Below are 26,046 nucleotides of genomic sequence, written 5' to 3'. Positions count from 1 at the left end.
GTTCCAACTAGCATACTATCAGACAGAGATCCGAGGTTTACATCCCGATATTGGAAGAGCTTTCAACAAGCTATGGGGACAAAAGTTACTCTTAGTACAGCGTATCACCCTCAAACTGATAGTCAAACTGAGAGGACAATACAAACTCTAGAAGATATGCTGAGAGCATGTGCTCTAGACTTCAGTGGTAATTGGAGCTAACATCTGTCCTTAATTGAGTTCGCGTACAATAATAGTTACCACATCAGTATTAAAATGGCACCATACGAAGCTTTGTATGGACGAAAGTGTCGATCACCACTGTATTGGGATGAAGTAGGGGAAAAATCCATCGTTGGATCCGAACTGATCCAAGAAACAGTGGATAAAGTTGCTATCATCAAGGAAAGACTAAAAAGCGCACAAGATCGACAGAAAAGTTGGGCTGACCTGAAAAGAAGATCCGTGGAATTTGAAGTTGGAGAGAAGGCATATGTTAAAGTGTCACCCATGAAGGGTGTAATCCGATTCAATAAGGCTGGGAAACTGAATCCCAAATACGTCGGACCATTTGAAGTTCTGGAGAAAGTGGGAACACTTGCTTATAGATTAGCACTCCCACCCGACATGTCAAGAATTCACAATGTATTCCACGTTTCGCAGCTGAGGATATATATTTAGGATCCAAGTCATATTCTGGAAGCTGGACTACTTCTGGTTGAGAGAAATCTAAATGAGGAACTGAAGTATGAGGAAATTCCAATTCGGATTGTGGATAACAAAGACCGAGTACTGAGACGACGAACTATTCCATATGTCAAGGTACAGTGGTCCAATCACACCGAAAGAGAAGCTACCTGGGAGTTGGAAGAAAAGATGCGAGAACAACACCCTTACCTCTCTGAGAATCAGGTGTAGCCAAGTTTCGAGGACAAAACTTCTCATAAGGAGGGAGGGATGTGAGAACCCGAATTTCCAACAGCTAGCATTTTTGCAGCAGCTAGCAATATTCAGTAGCAATGGAAAATTCCAGCAGAAAATAACAATTCCAGCAGCAGCTAATGTTTCAGAAGATGGTGTTTTCTAGCAGACAGAATCCAGCAGCAGAAGAGTTCAGTAGCGCGAGATTCCAGCAGAAAGTTACTGAATCAGCTTATGACTTGTAACCAAAGCATTTAACATAGAATAAAGGCTGTTAATGTCAGATTATGACCATTAATGGGGAGGCTAATAGTCAGAAAATTTCCTATAAATGACACCCTCAGATCTCTGAAATGGTGTTACACAAATCCTGAGTTATCACTTGAAAATTTGAGTTAAGAGAATGCTTATGTGAGGCCCGGGGCCGAAGAGGGCGGGGGGTGAACGCCGGTGCCATCAGTTGCACGGACAATGAGGGGCTCCTGGCAGGATTCTAGGTGAAGGGAACATGAATGAACCGACCCACACGGGAATGAGAGGGATTCCGAGACTGGGCAATGTAATGGACTGAACAGTTGAAGAGGGCTTAAAAGATTTGATTGGTACTACTCATATCACGAAGGTGCATCTTCTTTTCGGTAGCTCATCACATAAGAACTCTAAAGTTAAGCGTGCTTGACTTGGGGCAATTTTGGGATGGGTGACCTCCTGAGAAGTTTCCCAGGGTGCGTGTGAGTGAGGACATAAGCACGCTGGAAAGACTCGTCTTGGTATAGTGAGGACAGTCGTCAAATCTGGGGCGTTACAAGTGGTATCAGAGCCAGGTTATGTGAGGCCCGGGGCCGAAGAGGGCGGGGGGTGAACGCCGGTGCCATCAGTTGCACGGACAATGAGCGGCTCCTGGCAGGCTTCTAGGTGAAGGGAACATGAATGAACCGACCCACACGGGAATGAGAGGGATTCCGAGACTGGGCAATGTAATGGACTGAACAGTTGAAGAGGGCTTAAAAGATTTGATTGGTACTACTCATATCACGAAGGTGCATCTTCTTTTCGGTAGCTCATCACATAAGAACTCTAAAGTTAAGCGTGCTTGACTTGGGGCAATTTTGGGATGGGTGACCTCCTGGGAAGTTTCCCAGGGTGCGTGTGAGTGAGGACATAAGCACGCTGGAAAGACTCGTCTTGGTATAGTGAGGACAGTCGTCAAATCTGGGGCGTTACAGCTTACTTTAGAGCAGTAGAATCCAGTAACGAGACAAGCAAATTCCAGACTTCAACAACCGAGACTTCTATCAAATTTTTGTAAGTGGGCTATGTATAAATATCTTGAAACCAGTTTGATAATTCCTGTTTTAAGCATTTCTGATCTCTGATTTTTTAAGTACTGAAACTTAGTGAACTAATGGTAGGAATATTTATTCTGGACAATACTGATTACTGATTACTGGTCTCACCCCTTAGAGGAGAGAACATATAGGGGACTGATATCAGTTTAGCCATGAAATTCACGAACGTGCTCAGTGCTTACTTGATAAATTTCTGATTTTTGATTACTGAATACTGATTTTTGTTCTAAAAATAAGAATTTTGGTATGTCATTCGTATTACTGTTTCTGTTTAAAAATGTTTTCGAAAACTGGGAGTTATTCCCGCCCCCGCTTACTGAGTGACAACCATATCACTCACCCACCAAACCCATCTCAGATAAGAATGAGGAAGAATTGTTAGAAGAGGAAGAGCAGACTTAATTCTGGGGCTGGTGAAGAAGACTGTTCTAAATTATGTTTCCGTTGTAACTGTTAAGATGATGTTATGTTTGATTTTACATTTCCTCCATAAAATATTTGTTCTTTGAGTTGTATCAGACAATGAATATTATGAATAAAAGAATGGTTTCTGGATTTTGTACTTCTGAGGCTTGTTGTTTTCGAATGTAAATTTGAGAGCAACGCCGGTGTCAACCAACCCCCGTCCCGGGACGTAACAAGTGTAGTTCACCTACAATAATAGCTATCAATCATCTATTGGGATGGCTCCTTTTTAGGCACTTTTTAGAAGGAATTGTAGATCTCCTATTCATTGGAATGAGGTTGGTGAAAGAATGGAAATTGGTCCTGATTTGATCGAAGAGAGTGCCGAGCTATTAGTCAAAATTCGAGAGAGAATGATGACTGCACAAAGTCGACAGAAGAGTTATGCCGACAAGCGACGAAGAGAGCTAGAATTTGTAGTGAGAGGCCACGTATTTGTGAAAATAGCACATGTGAAGGGTGTTTTGCATTTTGGCAAGAAAGACAAACTTAGTCCAAGATTCATAAGGCCATTTGAGATTTCGGCGAGGATTGGAACACTAGCCTATAGAGTGGCACTGTCGCCGATGCTATCTGGAGTACACAATGTGTTTCATATCTCGATGCTGCGAGAGTACATGTCAAACCCTTCACATGTAATAAATCATGAACCTCTGTAATTGAATCCAAATATGACTTATGAGGAAAGGCCTATCCAAATCTTGAGAAGGCAAGAAAGAAGAATTCAAAACAAAGTCATTCTAATGGTCAAGGTCAAGTGGGTGAATCACTCGGAAGAAGAAACTACTTGGGAAACCGAGAGGGACTCAAGGAGTTGCTACCCGGAGCTATTCAGTAAGTTCTAATTTCGAGGACGAAATTTTATTTAAGGGGGGAGGAATTGTAAGGTCCAAAATTAAGATGACGTAATCCAACTGCATGCAAATCTAGGGAAAATGAAAAATAGCTAATTAATTGATTTTAATTGCTAAATTGATTATGTTGATATGTTTATATGATTTTAAAGTATTTTTCTACTTGAAGGCATTAAAATGTATTTTTAAAGGATAATCGAGATGTGATAAAGGAACGAAGACCAATTGCTGAAAAATAGAATTTTTTTTATTAAATAATTGTTTTTAATTATTTAAAATAAGGTTCATGTTTTTTATTATTTTTGAAAATAAGGAGTTTTGAGGTGATTTTATATGCCGAGACGTAAATTTTATCGGTGTTCGAGTTTCAACAAAAACATCAACATTTTGACAACCCGACTAATAATTTCACAAACTGTCTTAAACGAAATAATTTTTAAATACACAATTGGGCTTATTGGGCCTAGTATAGTTTGCTAATGGGCCCAAGCTTGCACACTTATTATTTTAACAAAATAAAACCCAAACCATACCACAAACTCTATAATAGTACACGCCTCCTTCCCTTAAAATATTCTCAAGACTCCTAGCATCACACAACTCACGGCACACACGTAAATTTCAAGGAAAAAGCTTCGAAATCCTTGAGTATTTTCAGCCAAGGTTTTCTCGTCGCCATTCTTCGCATCGTCAACGGATTTTCGTGCGTTAAATACATAAATGTACGCTATATTTCTTTCACTTTCTCATCTATCACACCCTACTAAGTATTTGAATATGAATTGCATGAAAAACAAGTTACTCTTTTATTTATTTTCGTTTTATTCATAAACATGGGTTTTGAAGCATGTTATTGATCCAAAAACTTGATAATTTCATACATGAAGGGGCTGCCATGTTATAGGATTAAAAAGTCAACACTTTTACACGATTTAAGGGTCCTAAGTTACATGAAATAAGCTGCACACGAGAATTGAACAAGATGGAACCAAAACTTGCACGTTTTGTGTCATAGGGCTCTGGGTGCGACCATGGCTGGGTGGTCATAGTTGGGTCAGGATAGGAGTCCTAGCCATGCTAGTACTCGAGCACAATGGCTGGGAAGGAGTCCTAGCTTGCGGGTTAGCAAGAGGACGCAGCTGTGCGCAGGGAATTGTGGCTCTGACAAGGGGCTTTGGGCTGGCTAGGCTAGGTCTCTAGGGTCCTGAGAGGGTGCACAATGGTCTGGGTCAGGGGCTGGCTCGGTGGTTAGAGTCCTAAAAGGTTTTGAGGAGTCCTAGTGCTTGCATGATTCTCGACCACAACGCATGGCTCACACAGATGGCTTCGGTTTCGGCTACAGTTGAGTCCTAAGGGTCCAGTGGGCTGATGAGGTTCTATGGGAGGTCTGGTCCGAAGATGTCTTGGGCTGGTTCGGGCATGGCTCGATGAAAACGTAAGATGGTTCGAGGTATGCTAAGTTGGTTCGAAACTAGGGTTTGAAACATGGTTCAACGAGGGTATAGTCATGGTCCACGAGGGCTAATTAAGTATAAAAAGTCTAAGTTTCAAATTTGGGAATTTTATATTAAAGTTTGAATTAATTAGGGACCTAAACGCTCCGCGAATTAATAATTAAAGAAAAATTGGAAAGCCTAAACTAAATAAAATTATGGGAAATTTAACCTAAGCTTAATTAATTATTTGGGATGGTCTAGAGTAAATGAAAGTAAGAAAAAGTCAAATTCAAAGAATCTTACGTCTAGGGATAAAACAGTCATTTTACACCTAGAATATAGTAAATGTCATGGCAGTGCTATGAATGATGTTTTATATGTTGAAACGATTATTTTAAATGCTTATGAATTTTATGTTATAATGTTGACGCTAAAAGATATGTTGCATGCTTGGTTTAAAAGAAAAACTATATTTATATGCATGGATTTTATAAAGTGATGTAAATATGAAATGTTGAAGGATGTGAAGTAATTGTGACTAATGCGAGTACGATGATATGTGAATATGTAAGGTCAATGCTCAATTGACGGGTGAGAGTATCGCTGATTTCCCCGTCGCCCAGTATTATGATTACATGTAGATGGATCCATCGATCCCTAATACGAATAAGAAAGTCATAATTAACTATCTGAATTCAACGAAAAAAAATAAGTATACGTATATGATGAATATAAATATGTTTTATGATGATATGAATATGAATATGAATATGTTTATATTGATATAGAAAATGTTTAAGTTTATGCATGATTATGAAAATGTTATTTTACGTAAAAGTATTTTCACTGTTGTATATATATAAATAGAGTACATGCAATTTACTTTAAGAAGGAACTAGTACTGCAATATATAAGGTATTAGGTGCATTTGTGGATTCAACCATATTAAATAAAATTAAATAAGAGACCAAACCTCCAATCAACCTTTGGATGAGGCGACTTTGTTAGTTTGATTGAAAAGCGTGGCCTTATTAATGCAGAAGCCACATGCCAACAATTAATCTTCCATCATTTCTCTATAGAATGGATTCCCAATTTTGAATATGTAGTCTTTGTTGTTACGTCAAATCAAAAAAACCTTATTGAATATCCAACACGTGGTATCATGCATCCACAATCAACATGTATAAAATATATGGATTGATTATAAAAATTGTTACCAGCATGTCTGAAATCACAAAGAAATTACCATTGATAGGATTTTGATTCGACATAAAACTATGAAAAGAGAGACTGCTTCGCGTAGCAGGCTTATACGATCCACATGTCCATCTCTTGATTCTTCATAAAAAAAAATGTTTCTTTTTTTATTTTGGAGGGGGGGATCTAGTTGAAATTCCTTTGACTCGATAATTAACTAAAATCATCCTGAAAATTTAACTAAAAAGAGAGAAGTTTACCCTGGTGGGTGGAATCATAAAATGGTGAAATGAAAAATTATGAGATAGGGATAGACATCACCTGCTACGGACAAAAAAACACAGCTTTTAACTGCAAAATTGATATGAAAATCCTCTTTTTTTTGTATCCAATTATATCAGAGAACATGAAACTGTGAAGTTAGCCGACGAAAAAGCCATGGTCTCAAATGTTGTGTGTTTTTGTGCTGGCAAATTTTGTTGGTTTCGATGATAACAGAACATGCTCAGGTAAAGAGTCGTGACAACTTGAAACAAAGACACGAGAGTAATGGAATATATGTTATATTAGGTCACCATACCATTGTATATACGTCAAAAATAAAAATAATAATAATAAATAGCATCATTCAATTGTTCTTTTCCCGAACATAAACTTCCAGAGTTGGTAGAATACACAAAGTTTAACACAAGAGTAAGGCGATGTCATCCATCTTCTAATGTCATCTAAAACAAAACAAAAGAAGTCTGAAACTGTAAAACCAGTCCATGGTGAATGACTGATGTTAATTCTCTACTAAAAAGCATCGTATCTCAACAGAAAAGATCGTAAAACAATAAAAAAATGTCCCTGATAACCTCATTCTCAGCAGTTTGATCCATCAGATCAGGGAAAGAAACAGATTTAACAGGAACGTGAACGTTTGCCTTCCTTTTCTTACCGTTAGCTTGTTTTACATCACCAGAGGGCAGATTGGATTTGTTTTCAAGAGATAATTCTGCATAAGCTTGTTGAGGAGATACATGGGAATGATAAACCTGGTTATTTGAAGTGCTCGTAGTTGAGACATTCAAAGCCATTGCTGCCACGGCTGGATAGCAATGTTTTGTTAGAAGGTTCAGCTCCCAAAGAACTGAAGCAAGAGCATCACTACGGTTAGGGTCTGTTGCATGAGGTAGATATTTCTGCAAGAAACATAAAATTGAGGACAAAACAAGAAAATGTGACTCCATGTCCGAAATTAGAATACACTTGACATAACAGCTTTAATTGCTGTGCCATATAGGACTGGGAGAAATTGTTGCTCCTAAAAGCAGCAGTTAATATTCAAATTCATCCCCAAACCCATGTAGGAAAAAATGCGCAGGTTCTGCCTTTGTCCAGGAGAGGTGATTTCTACCAGAATAGGAGAAAACAAGGGCTTACAGCTATTGCACCAGCAACAGAACCACCTCCGGCGTCATTTTCCAACAAATTACGGCATTTGACATTTTTTTGGAGAGGATGCTTTGTCGTAACTAAAGCTGAAATTTAAACAAACAAGAAAACGTCATCATATACACTATCACTTTGATGATTGATGTATAAGTTCACAGTTACAACTGACCAGCCATAGACTCAGCTGATCCAAAGCACAAAGAAAATGTGACCAAGTGCTTAATGAAGGCTGCAGCCCTTTGCATATCATGCTGTCTATCATCACACAGCATTATTTTTAGAGCTTCAGCAAGAACTTCTCCCTCATCCCTGTCAAAACAAATTAAGAATATTGAACAAATAAGCATGTTGCCCGACAAACTGAAAACAAAGAAATTATGCTCTTCGCGCCAGAATGAATATCCAGTCTCTTTCTCCATCCAATTTTCAGACAAGATGAAATTAAAAACCAAAAAAAAGGTGAAAAAGGCCTAAGGTACGGCCAACACCGTGATCAGAAAAATAGCAGAATTCACATGAAAAAATCATTTCAAGAAAGAGATAAAAAATGATCAATCAGAAACAGCCACCGCATTATTAGAGGTGATAATAGGATAGAAGATGAAAGTGCATGCACATTTCATTTGAATTGTCAAACTCATTTAAAAAACTTGAATTAATTTTCAAAAAAAGGAGGCAACAGCAAAAAAAAATCAAGCGGTAATATATAGCAAGAACAAAAAAATAATCAGGAACACATGTTTGCATTGTTAAACTTCTTTTCATGTCTCAATGACATTGAGATCTTTATAGTTTTCAATTATTTATATGCTTAAGGTAGATGACTAAGCTTACCTATCTATGATTCTCCCCCCTCTCCTCTACAAAGTTAACTGAATTTGTAACTTGAAACACATAATAAATAAAACCAACAAAGGGTGGGAAGGACTATATGGCAATACTCAAGAATCAGACAATGTTCTTTTACAGTAAGGGATGTTGTGTTCAAATCAAAATATCGCAAGTATATACCTTCCTGGTCGGTACTCTAGCAGCAAATTGTAAAATAGGGCATCTAAATTGTTCCTCATCACTTTGAAAGCAACAATGCAGCAACGCAGCCATTCAGAAACTGATAATTGACAAGAACTCTTTGACGAATCTACAATCTTACTGCTGTTTCCAGCCAGTTTTCTCAGAAAATTCATGAGATCAAACATCAAGTCCAAATCAATTAAATGGAAAATTTTCCAATCCCATTCAAACATGAAGCAAGCAAGGGATGGCTCCCCGATGCACCAGGCACGAGAAGCAAAACATATAAACATAAGAAAAACAGGACTCACACAGAAAAAGCTATTTGGCCCCGTACTTAAAAACAATATACTGAATAAAACTCTATTCTAGCCTCTTGGGTACACACTAAACTTTCGCATATAAAACATATCCATTTTACGGCATCCCAAACTATGATACATATGGTTTTATGTTTAGTGTAGTAAATTGTACATATTTCACATTTAAGCAATTCTGCTATAGGAATTATAAAACCGACATTAATGAAAACTAGGTAAAATTTGAAGCCAATCAACTTAACAAGAAGCATAGCTCAAGTAACATTAAATATGCCACAATAAACTAATTTTAGAAGTGCAAAAAAATTAAACTTCAAACAAATCTCTGTCAACCACATAGGTGGCTATATAGAAAATCAGATAATAAAATACCAAATCTCAACGCAAATAAAAAAACTAGCACGCTGTTGCTTCCATGTCTCTCAAAATATATGCTTACACTGGGTACGCAGCATGCTTTAAGATGCAGAAGAATATTTGAAATACAGCTGATAGTGTCTCCGATGCATCCTTCTTTTTCTTGAGGATCTTGAGCAAATGAAGCAGCTTTAAAGTCTGCATTAACCTGTCATAACCTCCACATAATGTTCTTGAGGGAACCATTTACCTCCTTCCTTGTCTTCGACAACATCTCCTTCCTAGTATTTTTCCATTCATTATCTGGTACCTGATTTGACTCATCAACCCCCTTTCTTTTCCTGGACTTTTTGCTTTTGGCTTTGTTATCAGAATCTGGATTTTCTGGCTTCCCAAGATCCTCATCAAATGACAGAGACATAGAAACCTAAAGGCAGAAATGTAACATGGCCAATATCGAAAGGAAAATAATGTTTGTGATCTGATAAAATATGATGCTGCATTTTGGTAAAACAAGCTTTATTCTGACTGAGTTATCCATCAGCTATGTAGCACAGATACTCTTAAAAAAACTTTGACGGATACGACACGAGGATACGGCAAAATCTGTGTCGTTGACTTATCGAGCAAAACTTGCATTGTGGAATCCTCAATAAAAATATGTTTTATATGCTCAAAATAATCGCAAGTGCACGATGTCAAGTTATAATATAGTGTACGTGAGTACGAGTATCGTTCCACTGAAGACTGTATTTAACAATTGTTATTTTCAGTTATTGAACATTTAGCGACGAAAATGGATTTGATTGTTTTAACACTACTATGCTCAAATAAATATGCAAATAAAACAATTCAATGAATAACGAATGAGAATTAATATCTAAAATGTTGAGTAAAATTCAATGAGAAATGAATTTGTTGGGAATATTGGTTCACTTACCCCTCGTTAATTAATTAATTCGTTCGATAGTGATTATAGGCTTCCGACAGGATTTCCTATTCTACTGAACACACTCTCTCGAGCTATGCCAAACTAATTCGACTCAATGAAGTAATTAAATGTCTTTAATTATTTATCAAGAGTGAATCGCATTTCGATTTGTGAAATCCCCTAATTTTCGACCCTTAGGACTATGACTATCGGCGCGTATCCAATTTCATATATCTATGTAAATTGTAGATCCACGGATTATACTACCCGTTCCTATCACAAGTTATTCTCTCGAACTCACTCGCAATATAAAAACGTTGTTAAAGTTAGCTACGCTCCAACAACACAATTAAACAATAGTATAATCAAGAATAACGCAACAATCGAACATAAATTAATTCAGATCAAAGTTTGGGGTAGGCTCCCCTTAAATCCCAACAAATATTAAAGGTTTAGCTACTAAAATTCATGATTGAAAATAAACAAAACAAAGTTCAAACGCTAAAACTAAATAAGAAATACTAGAAGTGACGAAGAACGCGAAGAACGATCCCGGAAAACTTCAAATCTTCAATCCAAGCGCGAAGTGCTCTCTAAGCTTGTGGTGCTGAATAATCATGAAGAATATCTCTGAAATCCTCCCCAAAAGTCGTCCAATCCCCCTTCCATATCAGCCATCTCCGTCCAAGGAATCGCGCATGATATTTTTCCAAAAATAGGTGGCGCTCGGGCAGCAGAAAAGTACCGCTCGAGCGCCATACCTTCTGTAAACTTGCTTGGGATGTGCGACATTCGCGCTCGGTCGGTAGAAAACTACCGCTCGAGCGCCGACTCTTATGTAATTTGGCCTTCCTAAGACATCTCTCGCGCCCGGGCGGTGGAAAATTACCGCCCGAGCGCCGACCTTTCTGTCAAGTTATGCGGCTGTTCCTTTTTCCCGCCCGGGCGGTAGAAAATTCCCGCTCGGGCGCCGCTCTTTCTGTCCACTGCCTTTTATTTTGTGCACTTTGCTCCATTTTTGGTTTTCCGACCATTTTTCCTGCAAATTCATCACCCAACAGTGAGACATGATAATATGCAAATGATTACTCTAAAATGAACAAAATGTAACTGAAATGCATGCATGCACAATGCAAACACAACTAAAACTAATGCAATAAAGCGCGTAAAAACCACACCTATCAACCCACTCATACTAACCTTTTGCTTGCCCTCAAGCAAAATAGGTTACAAACCACAACCAAAATACGAAACAAACACAAAATGAAAGAATTAAAATAACGAAACTTATGGTGAAGTAGCAAACTGACATCTCCTGCCTCAGCGAGTTTGTGAACCATATCCAATTAATCAAATCCCAAAATTCATCAATACCCCTTTTAAAGCACCTTATAGCATTTTGATTTGACCAGAAAGTGTGGTCGTGTGTGTGCTGTGGGTCTCACTAGCTCGTGCTTCAGACAGTTTTATTTGCAAATACTGCGAGTCACCAAATCAACAGTTCAATGCAAGTTTCCCTATCCTGAGTTCTGTTTCTAGTTGTGACCAACAAGTGAACACAAAGCGGCACAATTTCAAGGTTGTACAACAGGAATTAGGGAGTCAATATCATGAGGTTTCAAACGGCTCAAAAAAAATAGGACGTACACTGATCATTTTCATTATGCACTTGTCAGAATTTTTATCTGACATTTCTCAACGCCTTACATCCCCATCTATTTAGCCTTGGGATAGGATTTCATCCCTTCTTTTTTTTTGGCTCCCCCACACCTTACATCCCCTTTTTTCATTCACAACACTCTTATTTTTTTTTTCTTTTAGTGCATAATTTTCTCAAGTGTACGCCCTAGGTTTTGAGTATATGGAACGTTTGTTTATTTGGCTTAGGGATAACTCTTGAGGTATTATGCACAATTGGGACGAAAGTTATTCCGGTGGACTCAAGTGATCAACTCTATTTCATGTCACTGGTCGGTCACGACTGTCAACAAAAATTCACTCAAGTTCGACTTGCATCTCATGTTTTTCCAGTTTCTCCCACAGATTCCTAAACTCGACTGTCATTTACACTACTAATAATTCACACTATGTGCGCATATGGAACTTTTCAATTCACTAGGGTATTCATAATGAGTGATAAGACTAAGTAACATGCAGTTCATTCATCCCACAATCATCGTCGGCTACCAATTTACTAGTTTCACCATCACTGACACTCATGTAGGACAATTACGAACGTAAACAAATAAGAAGACATACGACGACCCCCTCATACTAGACGTGTGCAATGTCTCCATTGCACAAAAGACTCAAAACACAGAAATGCAAACACAAATGCAGACTAAAAATATGAAAGCTAAAAACATGCTAGACTGAAACAACGATAAGAAAGGAAACAGAAAGCGGTATAGAGATAAAAGTGCAAAGAAGGGGAAACAGTAAACTCCCCTGGTCAAGACTCGTCGTCGTCGTGATCAGGTGGTGGCACTCCGGCAGCGTCCCCCTGCTGCTGGTAGTCGTATTGAAAATGGAACGGGGGAGGGGGTGGCATAGTCGGTGGGAAGGTGCCCGGGTCAATGCCCCCGTGTAGGAGCAAAGCGCGCATCATGGAGTCCATTTGAGCCGCATGGTCAATGAGGTACGAGTTGATCTGATTTTGATGCGTCATGAAGGCGAGGGTTTCATTGAGTTTTTCATTTTGGGGTCGCCTCCGGGGTTGTTGTGGCAGACGCCGTGGGACGACAGTGCTGGATCCGCCGGCTTCCTCCTCCTAAGGGGGGAATTCACTAATTCGTTTAGCACGTTTCCGCTGGAGGTCGTCCACACAAATAGGCTTCATAGGCTGCAACCACTCCTCATCATCGCGAAATACAACTCCCGCTCTAGCACACAACTCAGAGATGATGGTGGGAAAGAACAAGCCGACATGACTGTTGTGGGCGCTCAGTGTGATTTGCGAATTTATAAGTTTTCCCACATTGATGTCGTATCCCTCGGTCAAAGCATAAAGCAGCACCGCCCGCTCTTTCTGTACCTCGCTCTTATGCGAGACCGGCATCATCCTCCGAGCCACAAATAAATACCAAAGGGCAACTCCAGCTTTCAAATATTTCTCGTCAAAACAGCTGGGCGAGCCGCCCAATGGTTTCCACATCGCGCCCGGATGGCACAATGTTGCGAGAATAGTATCATAATTTGGGTTGGCGACTAATGTCTGGAAGCGAGAGTCGTCAACTTCCGCTGTCTCCAACAGTGCATTGATCGTAACCGAGTCATACGGGACATGTCTACCCCTAACAAAAACCATACCATCTCTCCTCTCCGCCGCATTGGCATAGAATTCGCGAACTACTGGGACTACCGCCCCTTAGGTTGATTACCGAATTGTTCCCATTCACGCCGTTCCAAATCGACAAGAATACCCAAGTGTCTATCCTCAAACTGTCTCCGGACTCCCCTCTCGGCTATAGGGTTTCGGTGAATTTTGGCATGCTCGTATCTAGCCCTAGCCTCCATACTAACAAAACGATGTCTATCAAAGGCGGAAGATGAAGTAGAGGAGTCGGGGTTACCTCTTTGTTTCTTGGGAGCCATGATGTGTGAAGATGGGGATGGGTTCCGGAGCTGTAGAGGGAAAAATCTTCCTCTTTTATGAAGATGAGTAGCCGAGCCGCCTGAATCTTGATGGTTAGGAGTGGATTGACTGCACAATTGGAGAGGGAGCACATTAGATTTAGGGATTTGGGGGGGGGGGGGGGGGGGGGGGCTGCGCAGAATGAGAAGGGGAAAGGGGAAATCGCGTTTTAAACGCAGTCGCGCTCGAGCGGTAAAAAACTACCGCTCGAGCGCCAGCCTCTCTGGACTTGTTTTTCGGAAATCATTTTTCGCGCTCGAGCGGTAGAAAATTACCGCCCGAGCGCGGAGCTCTCAAGAAGCTTGCGTTTGAAACAAGTTGTCGCGCTCGAGCGATAGAAAATTACCGCCCGAGCGCCGAGCTCGCTGGAAATTTCTCTGTCATTTTTTTTTTATATAATAAAAAAAACAAAACAACAATAAAAGAAAATAAAGATAATGACAAGAAAGAAAAATCAAATTAAAATGCAAAAGAAGGGAAAGAAAATAAGTTCTCCATTTACAGTCGAGAGCTAGACTGTCGGCCGGTCTCAGTTTGAATTGTCTTGGAACCGGGTGATTCCAAGTTGTGGCTCAATTGTGCCGCCCATGTAGTGATTCAGGCGCTGGGCATTGACCGTAAATGTCTCATCCTTTCCATCTTTCAATTCTACAGCTCCTGATGGATAAACTTTCGAGATCATGAATGGACCGGACCATCGCGACTTCAATTTTCCGAGAAACAGTCGCAACCGGGAGTTGTAGAGCAGTGGTAGAAAATTACCGCCCGAGCACGGAGCTCTCTGGAAGCTTGCGTTTGAAACAAGTTGTCGCGCTCGAGCGGTAGAAAATTACCGCCCGAGCGCCGAGCTTGCTGGAAATTTCTTTGTCATTTTTTTTTATATAATTAAAAAAAAAACAAAACAATAAAAGAAAATAAAAGATAATGACAAGAAAGAAAAATCAAATTAAAATGCAAGAGAAGGGAAAGAAAATAAGTTCTCAATTTACAGTTGAGAGCTAGACTGTCGGCCGGTCTCAGTTTGAATTGTCTTGGAACCGGGTGATTCCAAGTTGTGGCTCAATTGTGCCGCCCATGTAGTGATTCAGGCGCTGGGCATTGACCGTAAATGTCCCATCCTTCCAATCTTTCAATTCTACAGCTCCCGATGGATAAACTTTCGAGTTCACGAATGGACCGGACCATCGCGACTTCAATTTTCCGGGAAACAGTCGCAACCGGGAGTTGTAGAGCAGCGGTAGAAAATTACCGCCCGAGCGCGGAGCTCTCTGGAAGCTTGCGTTTGAAACAAGTTGTCGCGCTCGAGCGGTAGAAAATTACCGCCCGAGCGCCGAGCTCGCCGGAAATTTCTGTCATTTTTTTTTATATAATAAAAAAAAAAACAAAACAACAATAAAAGATAATGACAAGAAAGAAAAATCAAATTAAAATGCAAGAGAAGGGAAAGAAAATAAGTTCTCAATTTACAGTCGAGAGCTAGACTGTCGGCCGGTCTCAGTTTGAATTGTTTTGGAACCGGGTGATTCCAAGTTGTGGCTCAATTGTGCCGCCCATGTAGTGATTCAGGCGCTGGGCATTGACCGTAAATGTCCCATCCTTCCCATCTTTCAATTCTACAGCTCCCGTTGGATAAACTTTCGAGATCACGAATGGACCGGACCATCGCGACTTCAATTTTCCGGGAAACAGTCGCAACCGGGAGTTGTAGAGCAGAACATTTTGTCCTTCTTTGAATTCTCTTTCAATGATCCGCTTATCATGAGTTTTCTTCGTCTTTTCTTTGTATGACATGGCTAGATCATAGGCCAGATTTCGGAACTCTTCTCACTGATCCAATAAGGCAAAGAATCGCGCATGATATTTTTCCAAAAATAGGTGGCGCTCGGGCGGTAGAAAACTACCGCTCGAGCGCCACACCTTCTGTAAACTTGCTTGGGATGTGCGGCATTCGTGCTCGGGCGGTAGAAAACTACCGCTCGAGCGCCGACTCTTCTGTAATTTGGCCTTCGTAAGACATCTCTCGCGCCCGGGCGGTCGCCGACTCTTCTGTAATTTGGCCTTCGTAAGACATCTCTCGCGCCCGGGCGGTGGAAAATTACCGCCCGAGCGCCGACCTTTCTGTCAAGTTATGCGGCTGTTCCACTTTCGCGCCCGGGCGGTAAAAAATTACCGCTTGGGTACGTGGGTGCACTCCTCCTTGCAAATCCGGCAATTTTTCCCTCTACAACTCCGGTCATCATCTCCATCAACAACATCATGGCTCCCAAGAAACAAAGAGGTAACTCCAAAAATAGGTGGCGCTCGGGCGGTAGAAAACTACCGCTCGAGCGCCACACCTTCTGTAAACTTGCTTGGGATGTGCGGCATTCGTGCTCGGGCGGTAGAAAACTACCGCTCGAGCGCCGACTCTTCTGTAATTTGGCCTTCGTAAGACATCTCTCGCGCCCGGGCGGTGGAAAATTACCGCCCGAGCGCCGACCTTTCTGTCAAGTTATGCGGCTGTTCCACTTTCGCGCCCGGGCGGTAAAAAATTACCGCTTGGGTACGTGGGTGCACTCCTCCTTGCAAATCCGGCAATTTTTCCCTCTACAACTCCGGTCATCATCTCCATCAACAACATCATGGCTCCCAAGAAACAAAGAGGTAACCCCGACTCCTCTACTTCATCTTCCGCCTTTGATAGACATCGTTTTGTTAGTATGGAGGCTAGGGCTAGATACGAGCATACCAAAATTCACCGAAACCCTATAGCCGAGAGGGGAGTCCGGAGACAGTTTGAGGATAGACACTTGGGTATTCTTGTCGATTTGGAACGGCGTGAATGGGAACAATTCGGTAATCAACCTAAGGGGCGGTAGTCCCAGTAGTTCGCGAATTCTATGCCAATGCGGCGGAGAGGAGAGATGGTATGGTTTTTGTTAGGGGTAGACATGTCCCGTATGACTCGGTTACGATCAATGCACTGTTGGAGACAGCGGAAGTTGACGACTCTCGCTTCCAGACATTAGTCGCCAACCCAAATTATGATACTATTCTCGCAACATTGTGCCATCCGGGCGCGATGTGGAAACCATTGGGCGGCTCGCCCAGCTGTTTTGACGAGAAATATTTGAAAGCTGGAGTTGCCCTTTGGTATTTATTTGTGGCTCGGAGGATGATGCCGGTTTCGCATAAGAGCGAGGTACAGAAAGAGCGGGCGGTGCTGCTTTATGCTTTGACCGAGGGATACGACATCAATGTGGGAAAACTTATAAATTCGCAAATCACACTGAGCGCCCACAACAGTCATGTCGGCTTGTTCTTTCCCACCATCATCTCTGAGTTGTGTGCTAGAGCGGGAGTTGTATTTCGCGATGATGAGGAGTGGTTGCAGCCTATGAAGCCTATTTGTGTGGACGACCTCCAGCGGAAACGTGCTAAACGAATCAGTGAATTCCCCTCTCAGGAGGAGGAAACCGGCGGATCAAGCACTGCCGTCCCACGACGTCTGCCACAACAACCCCGGAGGCGACCCCAAAGTGAAAAAATCGATGAATCCCTCGCCTTCATGACGCATCAAAATCAGATCAACTCATACCTCATTGACCATGCGGCTCAAATGGACTCCATGATCCGCGCTTTGCTCCTACACGGGGGCATTGACCCAGGCACCTTCCCACCGACTATGCCACCCCCTCCCCCGTTCATTTTCAGTACGACTACCAGCAGCAGGGGGACGCTGCTGGAGTGCCACCACCTGAGCACGACGACGACGAGTCTTGAACAGGGGAGTTTACTGTTTCCCCTTCTTTGTACTTTTATCTCTTTACCGCTTTCTGTTTCCTTTCTTATAGTTGTTTTAGTCTAGCATTTACGAAGACCAAATTACAGAAGAGTCGGCGCTCGAGCGGTAGTTTTCTACCGCCCGAGCACGAATGCCGCACATCCCAAGAAAGTTTACAGAAGGTGTGGCGCTCGAGCGGTACTTTTCTACCGCCCGAGCGCCACCTATTTTTGGAAAAATATCATGCGCGATTCCTTACCTTATTGGTGGGAGATGGCTGATATGGAAGGGGGATTGGACGACTTTTGGGGAGGATTTCAGAGATATTCTTCATGATTATTCAGCACCACAAGTCTTAGAGAGCACTTCGCGCTTGGATTGAATATTTGAAGTTTTCCGGGCATCTTCTTCGCGTTCTTCGTCACTTCTAGTATTTCTTATTTAGTTTTAGCATTTGAACTTTGTTTTGTTTATTTTAAATCATGAATTTTAGTAGCTAAACCTTTAATATTTGTTGGGATTTAAGGGGAGCCTACCCCCTTCCATATCAGCCATCTCCCTCCAATAAGGCAAGGAATAGCGCATGATATTTTTCCAAAAATAGGTGGCGCTCGGGCGGTAGAAAAGTACCGCTCGAGCGCCACACCTTCTGTAAACTTGCTTGGGATGTGCGGCATTCGCGCTCGGGCGGTAGAAAACTACCGCTCGAGCGCCGACTCTTCTGTAATTTGGCCTTCCTAAGACATCTCTCGCGCCCGGGCGGTGGAAAATTACCGTCCGAGCGCCGACCTTTCTGTCAAGTTATGCAGCTGTTCCTCTTTCACGCCCGGGCGGTAGAAAATTACCGCTCGGGCGCCGCTCTTTATGTCCACTGCCTTTTATTTTGTACACTTTGCTCCATTTTTGGTTTTCCGACCATTTTTCCTGCAAATTCATCACCCAACAGTGAGACATGATAATATGCAAATGATTACTCTAAAATGAACAAAATATAACTGAAATGCATGCATGCACAATGCAAACACAACTAAAACTAAGGCAATAAAGCGCGTAAAAACCACACCTATCATTGACTTTTTGTAGGTTTAATCAGTCGGATACGTCTTGGACACACCTAGGATATGCCATAGACACGACGAGGATAAGATTCGGTAAAAAAAAATTGAGACTTTTCTTTTTAAATCACTCTTCTGAAATTGTACATTGTGTATATATATTTCTACAATATATTCATATAAATATATATATTTCTACTATTTTTAATACTAAATTTATATATATATATATATATATTCAATACGCCGTATCCGAATCGTATTCGATACGATACCCGTACTCATGCAACATAGTCCATTAGTTTCTTCTTCGTTTCACTTTGAACTATTTTAACTAGATAATCCATAATCACTCTAGTTATGAACTATTAATTGCAAAAAATCAAAAGGGAAAGAAAGAAATAAGGTGACATATGGAGATAATTTTGTCGTTAAACACCTAAACATGCATAATCTTCTCATGGAAGGAATTAATCCTCGTGAACTCGCGCAAAAGTTAGATGACTTGCTCTAGGTATACGTTATTCTGAATTGTAAATAAGTCTTGACTATGGGTGAGGTGGGGGAAGACAGGAAAACAGGAATGTTTTCAACTTGCTAATATTTTTCAAGCTCTATTGTAATGTCCACAACACAATATTAACACTACGCAAAACTGTAAATCCCAGAATTATTCCTCACTTCAACAGAATCAGGGTGTAACAGGCAGTTGTGAGCTTTTATAAGTTCTGCAATCAATTTAACAGCCTCCACAGTAGCCTCACCACCATGTTTCCCAGCATTTATGACAAGTGACTTAACAGTTGAGCAGCAAAGTTTTCTGCACCAGAAACAAGAGGCACATGCTTTCAGACAAGGGATTAAGAAATGTGTGTTGCACAAAATTAGGAAGCTAAATGGTTAAATAATTGCTCACTGTAAAGAGGGCAAAAGAGAAACATTACTTCAACATTTTGCATGATCTTTAAAAAACACTACTGTGATATTCATTAGCAGGTGATGCTTGACCTCAACAAAACAATCAGAGAGAAATTAGAAAACAAAAAGGTTTTGGTACTCCTTATTAGTTCAAGATGGTATCACAGACACAACTCTATGGCAACTATTGAGATGTGAATGAGCACCACAAAATGTTACACTGCAATAACATAGTATTCTGCACATTGACAAATGATCAAGGAGAAAATCATCAAACATTGACAAACAAAAGTACTAGTAAAAAAAACTGTGACAGACCCAATGTACTAAATTGCGGCCTAGGCGCTAGGCGGAGGCCGGCCGCACCGATAAGGTGCTAGGCGGGCCTAGGCGCGCCTAGGCGGAGACAAGGTATGCAGCTTTTCTTTCTGGGCTGCTGCGTTTCTTTCTTCTCGTTATTTTCCAGAAGCACTCCTCGTTACAGAAGGCAGAAGCACTCCTCGTTCCAGAAGCACTCCTCGTTCAAGGTGTTTGTTCTCAATTTTGTCTGCAGTTCAAAGGTCTATAGTATGTGCGCCTAGGCGAAGACAAGGTATGCTGCTTTTCTTTCTGGGCTGCTGCATTTCTTTCTTCTCGTTATTTTTCAGAAGCATTTCTCGTTCCAGAAGCACTCCTCGTTCAAGGTGTTTGTTCTCAATTTTGTCTGCAGTTCAAAGGTCTACAGTATAATATTTCAGTAAAGCTAAAATTTTTATGGCTGAATGATATCGTTGGAATAAGTATTGGGTGTCTTTTGTTATCAACTTGATATGTTTTGAGAATAATATTGAATTACTCGATGGAAATATGTTCTGAAACTTTTGGAAAGTTGTATGACTCTGTGGCCGTGCATTTCTATTGGAAAATGAATTCAGTCGAAAATGAAATTTTTTCACCAGCGTGAGCTGTTGGTTCAATCAGCCTGTGCATTTAATTATTTCGGCATCTACACCTTTTGATATTGCGATTCTGTGATCCTGCATTGTCAACATGGTGATTCTTTCTCTTTAAAAATCATGTTGTATAGATTTTGTGATTATGTGGCAGTGCATTGTCAAAATATATGGAGTGACTTTGAGCTTTTAAGTACTACTATCATTTGTTTGTGTGGTGTTATCACATCAAATTTTCAGGTCTATTGCTGAAAAGGTTTAAGTGTTTCGTATTTAACAAGATAGGGTAACAATGGCAAGCAATCCATCGTCGACTGCATCCGTCACTCAGCCTGAATCTGGGATTTTTAAGAGAAAGTCGAATGACATCGGATGGGAGTTTGATATGTTGATTGATCCTAAGAACCTCGACAAAGTTAAATACAAGTTGTGTGGGAAAATAATGTCCGGTGGAGTGTATAGAATCAAGGAGCACATAGGAAATATACTTGGAAATGTATCTGGGTGTCGAATTGCATCTCAAGAAGATCGTAATAAGTGCAAACAGGCTATTTTAGAAGGGAGGAACAAAAAGAAAAACAAAATACTGGAAGAAGAAAGTTGTAGAGCGGAAGTGAATATTTCTCTAGACCAAGAAGATGCTGAAATTGAAGGGATAGATCATCTACTTGGCCCCATGGGTAGATATGCATCGATGATTGTTCCATAAAATGTAAGTTCAAGTGGGAGTAAAATGTTTCGCCAAAAAAATATAGATGAGGCTCTTTTTTTTTTATAAGAAACATTATTTAATTAATGATATAATAAGGACAAGTTACACATGTAGACTAGTTGTCCACTACATCCTGAAATTCATAAGATGAAAGTTGTTTTAATGATACACAAAAGCTCAATCTCGCAATAGATCTAATATGGAGATATTCTTGAAGTCATCATTAGTGCTGATCCACGTAGCTACTGTGATGATGATTTTTTCCCAACAATGTTCTCTAGTTTCTTCCTCGTCATAAAAAATTATTCTATTCCTTTCCAACCATACTATCCTAAATCCATAGAAAATAAATCCGCTGTTGACTTCGGCATCACCCAGACCAATCCAAGTTCTTGCAAAGCTGTAACCCACAAACCAGCCGTGAATATACAATGAATGAGCATATGATCCTTAGTTTCTATCTCATTTCTACACAACACACACCAATTTGGGCAAATAGCAATGGAGGGCCACCTTTTTTGTATCATCTCCGAGGCCGGTAGCTTGCCCTGAGTCGTTATCCAGGAAAATACCTTTATTTTATTTGGTACGAGAACCTTCCAAATCTGATTGTAAAGAGGAAATACTGGAAAACGATTATGAGGAAAAAAAGACTCGAAGAAAGATTTGACCGAAAAAAAAAACCAAAAGAATCCCCTCTCCACACGCGGAAATCTTCTCTCCCTTCAATCAATCTAGTTCTCTCTAACACACCTAATAACTCGGATAACTGAATGAGCTCATCATCTCTTGTTGAACTTGTTGTCAACAAGTTCAACAATATGTTGGGAGATGGGCTTATGAAAATGCAAGGTTATAAAACTTGCTAGGCGTTAGTCGGGCATCAGCCCAGCGCCTAGCGCCTAGGCGGGGACTAGGCGCCGCTAATCGGATTCTATGATATCAAAACATAATAAATCATATACTAGAACTTCAACACAATAACATCAAATTTAAAATACGCTCAAAATATTTTCAACATAGTCTAATGTGTCTTCTCAATAAAATAAGAAAGAATTCAGATTTCTTCCAAAATTCACAATAAAATAGTCTAATGTGTCATCATAAATTTACTCCACTTCTTCTCCGAAATCTTCAACTTGTTCTTCATCGGACACAAAATCAATATCATCATTTTGATCATCATCTTCTTCTTCAGATTCAAAATCATCTTCGTGAAGTTCTCTAACTCTAGAGCTTCTTCGGAGTTGTAGATTATCATCTGCCCCAGTTGTTTCATCAACTAATTGCCAAGTTAGCCCGAACCTGGTTCAACTTCATTTTCTTCCCCACCATCCACTATCCAACTTTGTGCATTTGAAGCATCTTTTTCAAGAAGGACGTCGAGGTTCCTTTCTTTCTCTCTTTTTGGGTTGTTAAACAATCTAGCATTAAATTGGACAAATACTAGATTGTTCAACCTATGGACATCCAACCTATTTCTTTTCTTTGTATGAATCTAAAAAAAACCGAGAAAGTAATTAGTATAGTTAGGAATATGAACATACACTTTAAAAATTAATAATTTATTTTAATTAAAGTTTAAACTTACTCCTTCAAATGCACTCCAATTTCTTTCACACCCAGATAAACTTGTAGTTAATGGAAGAATCCTCAATGCCACTCTTAGCAAGTTGGGTGTGTGAGCACCGTAGGTACTCCACCATGTACATGGATCAAATGTATCGTCATTTTTTTCCCATTCTTTTGCAGCAAATGCTTTCCCAAATAACCCAGTCTTATCTCTATATTTTGCAAATTTTTTGTTAATATTGTATCTTGCAGTTCAAACTCATCGGCATGCAAAACTTTTAAGCATTCAAAAATCCCTGCCGCGACCTCTCCATAAAAATCAGTAGAACTATCCTTGTAGTAGAAGTAGGGATTCAACAAAAATGTTGTGGTATGCAATGTTGCATAAAGTGTATCCTTCATTTTTGACTCAAGAATCACTATGATAGGTTGATAATTTGATTCAACATTGTTAAGGGCCACCTTGATATCTTCTTTAGCTCGAAGAAGCTCCCCATATAGAAACCCCATGGATGGCTTTCTATCTCCGTCAACCAATCGGAAAACTCTTACCAAAGAAGCAAATAATTTCATACAAAGTGTCACACCATTCCAAAAGTCCATGCTCATCACAGTAGAGTAAGTCAATTTCCCTTTGTTTGTCTTTGACCGTTTACAGTTCTCTTACATATCATTTGTAAACATGGCCCTTAAACTATATTTTTTCTCAATCAAACTTTGCAATGTGAGGAAGTATGATGCAAACCTGGTAACTCCTGGCCGGACTATGTCTCTTTTCTTAGTAAAACTTCTGATCGATGACAAAGTCTTATGATGAGCATAAATGAAAATTTTAAAAGACTTTGCTTGGTTGATAATCTTTTTAAATTTTGGAAGTTTGCCCATACTTTCAAGGATGAGATTAACAGTATGAGTTGCACACGAATTCCAAAATATCCCTGGCCAAATTTCTTTCATCAATTTAGCCGCAGTCATATTGTTGGTGGCATTGTCTGTTACAATCTTAACAACATTATGAGCTCCTACTTGATCAACACACTTGTCAACATACTCAAAAATAAGTCCAGTTGTATGTGTCTCGTCTGAAGACTCCTTATACTCTAAAAATACAGTACCCTCCTTGCAATTAACACATAAATTTAATATGCTTCTTTTTTTTCTATCACTCTATGCATCTATCATAATCGAGCACCCATTCTTTGCCCATTCTTCTTCGTGATTCTTCAACAGTTGTTTTCTTCTTTCAACTTCAGCTTTCAAAAGTGGCTCTCTAAGTTGATATTGAGTTGGAAGTTTGAACCCTGGTCCAAATTGTCCCACTGCCACCATTAGTTGCTTGAAGCTATCATTATCAAGAGAATTGAATGAGATTCCATTTTCACAATGTTCTAAATTGCGGCCTAGGCACTAAGCGGAGGCCGACCGCACCGATAAGGTTATATGGGACAGCCCAGGCGCTAGGTGGGCCTGGGCGCGCTAGACGGAGGTTGGGCGCCTAGGTGGGCCTGATTTTTTTAAAAAAATAAATATTTGGGCTTCAAAATTTAATGATCCGCTAAGAAGCCCATTTAAAAAAATAAAATTTTGGCCCACTAGTTATGCTGTTTTTCTTTCTGGGTTGCTGCATTTCTTCTTCTCGTTATTTTCCAGAAGCACTCCTCGTTCGCTCCAGAAGCACTCCTCGTTCAAGGTGTTTGTTCTCAATTTTGTCTGCAGTTCAAAGGTCTATAGTATTATATTTCAGTAAACTAAAATTTTTATGGCTGAATGATATTGTTGGAATAAGTATTGGGTGTTTTTTGTTATCAACTTGATATGTTTTGAGAATAATTTTGAATTACTCGTTGGAAATGTGTTCTGAAACTTTTGGAAAGTTGTATGATTCAGTGGCCGTGCATTTCTATTGGAAAAAGAATTCAGTCGAAAATGAATTTTTTTCCCCAGCGTGAGCTGTTGGTTCAATCAGCCTGTGCATTTAATTATTTCGGCATCTACACCTTTTGATATTGCGATTCTGTGATCGTGCATTGTCAACATGGTGATTCTTTTTCTTTAAAAATCATGTTGTATAGATTTTATGATTCTGTGGCAGTGGATTGTCAAAATATATGGAGTGCCTTTGAGCTTTTTAGTACTATCATTTGTTTGTGTGGTGTTATCACATCAAATTTTCAGGTCTATTGCTGAAAAGGTTCAAGTGTTTCGTATTCAACAAGATTTAGAGAGTAACAATGGCAAGCAATCCATCGTTGACCGCATCCGTCACTCAGCCTGAATCTGGGATTTTTAAGAGAAAGTCGAATGACATCGGATGGGAGTTTGGTATGTTGATTGATCCTGAGAATCTCGACAAAGTTAAATATAAGTTGTGTGGGAAAATGATGTCCGATGGCGTGTATAGAATCAAGGAGCACATAAAAGATATACTTGGAAATGTATCTGGGTGTCGAATCGCATCTCAAGAAGATCGTAATAGGTGCAAACAGGCTATTTTAAAAGGGAGGAACAAAAAGAAAAACAAAATACTGGAAGAAGAAAGTTGTAGAGCAGAGGTGAATATTTCTCTAGACGAAGAAGAAGAAGCTGAAATTGAAGGGATAGATGGAATTAAAAAGCCTCTTCTACTTGGCCCCATACATAGATATGCATCGATGATTGCTCCAAAAAATGTAAGTTCAAGTGGGAGTAAAGTGCTTCGCCAAAAAAATATAAATGAGGCTCTTTTCAAATAAAGAACTCAACAAGTTCAACAATATGTTGGGAGACAGGCTTATGAAAATGGAATCACATTCAATGCTCTTGATAATGATAGCTTCAAGCAACTAATGGAGGCAGTGCGTCAGAGAGCCACTTTTTAAAGCTAAAGTCGAATGAACAAAGCAACTGTTGAAGAATCACGAAGAAGAATGGGCAAAGAATGAGTGCTCGATTATGACAGATGCATGGAGTGATAGAAAAAGAAGAAGCATATCAAATTTGTGTGTTAATTGCAAGGAGGGTACAATATTTTTAGAGTTTAAGGAGTCTTCAGACAAGGCACATACAGCTGGACTTATTTTTGAGTATGTTGACAAGTGTGTTGAACAAGTAGGAACTCATAATGTTGTTCAGATTGTAACAGACAATGCCACCACCAACAATATGGCTGCAGCTAAATTGATGAAAGAAAAGCGGCCAGGGATATTTTGGAGTTCATG

The 26,046-nt window shown here is 40.1% G+C and overlaps 1 protein-coding gene and 1 long non-coding RNA gene across 2 annotated transcripts; one reads left to right on the top strand and one right to left on the bottom strand.

Annotated features, from left to right (window-relative positions):
* Positions 1 to 6,831: 6,831 nt before the first annotated feature.
* Positions 6,832 to 20,156, bottom strand: LOC140838871 (nucleolar complex-associated protein 3-like). Its single transcript, XM_073205482.1, has 8 exons — positions 19,660 to 20,156; positions 19,397 to 19,535; positions 9,583 to 9,759; positions 9,415 to 9,530; positions 8,653 to 8,796; positions 7,811 to 7,950; positions 7,630 to 7,727; positions 6,832 to 7,388 (listed from the first exon to the last, which is right to left on the bottom strand). Exons 1-8 carry the CDS (start codon positions 19,665 to 19,667, stop codon positions 7,017 to 7,019), a joined length of 1,194 nt encoding a protein of 397 aa, XP_073061583.1. The 5' UTR covers positions 19,668 to 20,156; the 3' UTR covers positions 6,832 to 7,016.
* LOC140838872 (uncharacterized) lies at positions 19,531 to 25,667 on the top strand. The gene is made up of 3 exons (XR_012119671.1): positions 19,531 to 19,711; positions 19,745 to 24,701; positions 24,800 to 25,667. It is a non-coding gene; the product is annotated as an uncharacterized lncRNA (long non-coding RNA).
* The last annotated feature ends 379 nt before the right edge of the window (positions 25,668 to 26,046 follow it).

Source organism: Primulina eburnea, chromosome 8, assembly GCF_022965805.1.
Source record: "Primulina eburnea isolate SZY01 chromosome 8, ASM2296580v1, whole genome shotgun sequence".
Taxonomy (NCBI): Eukaryota; Viridiplantae; Streptophyta; class Magnoliopsida; order Lamiales; family Gesneriaceae; genus Primulina; species Primulina eburnea.
This window is presented reverse-complemented; position numbering and strand designations above follow the sequence as displayed.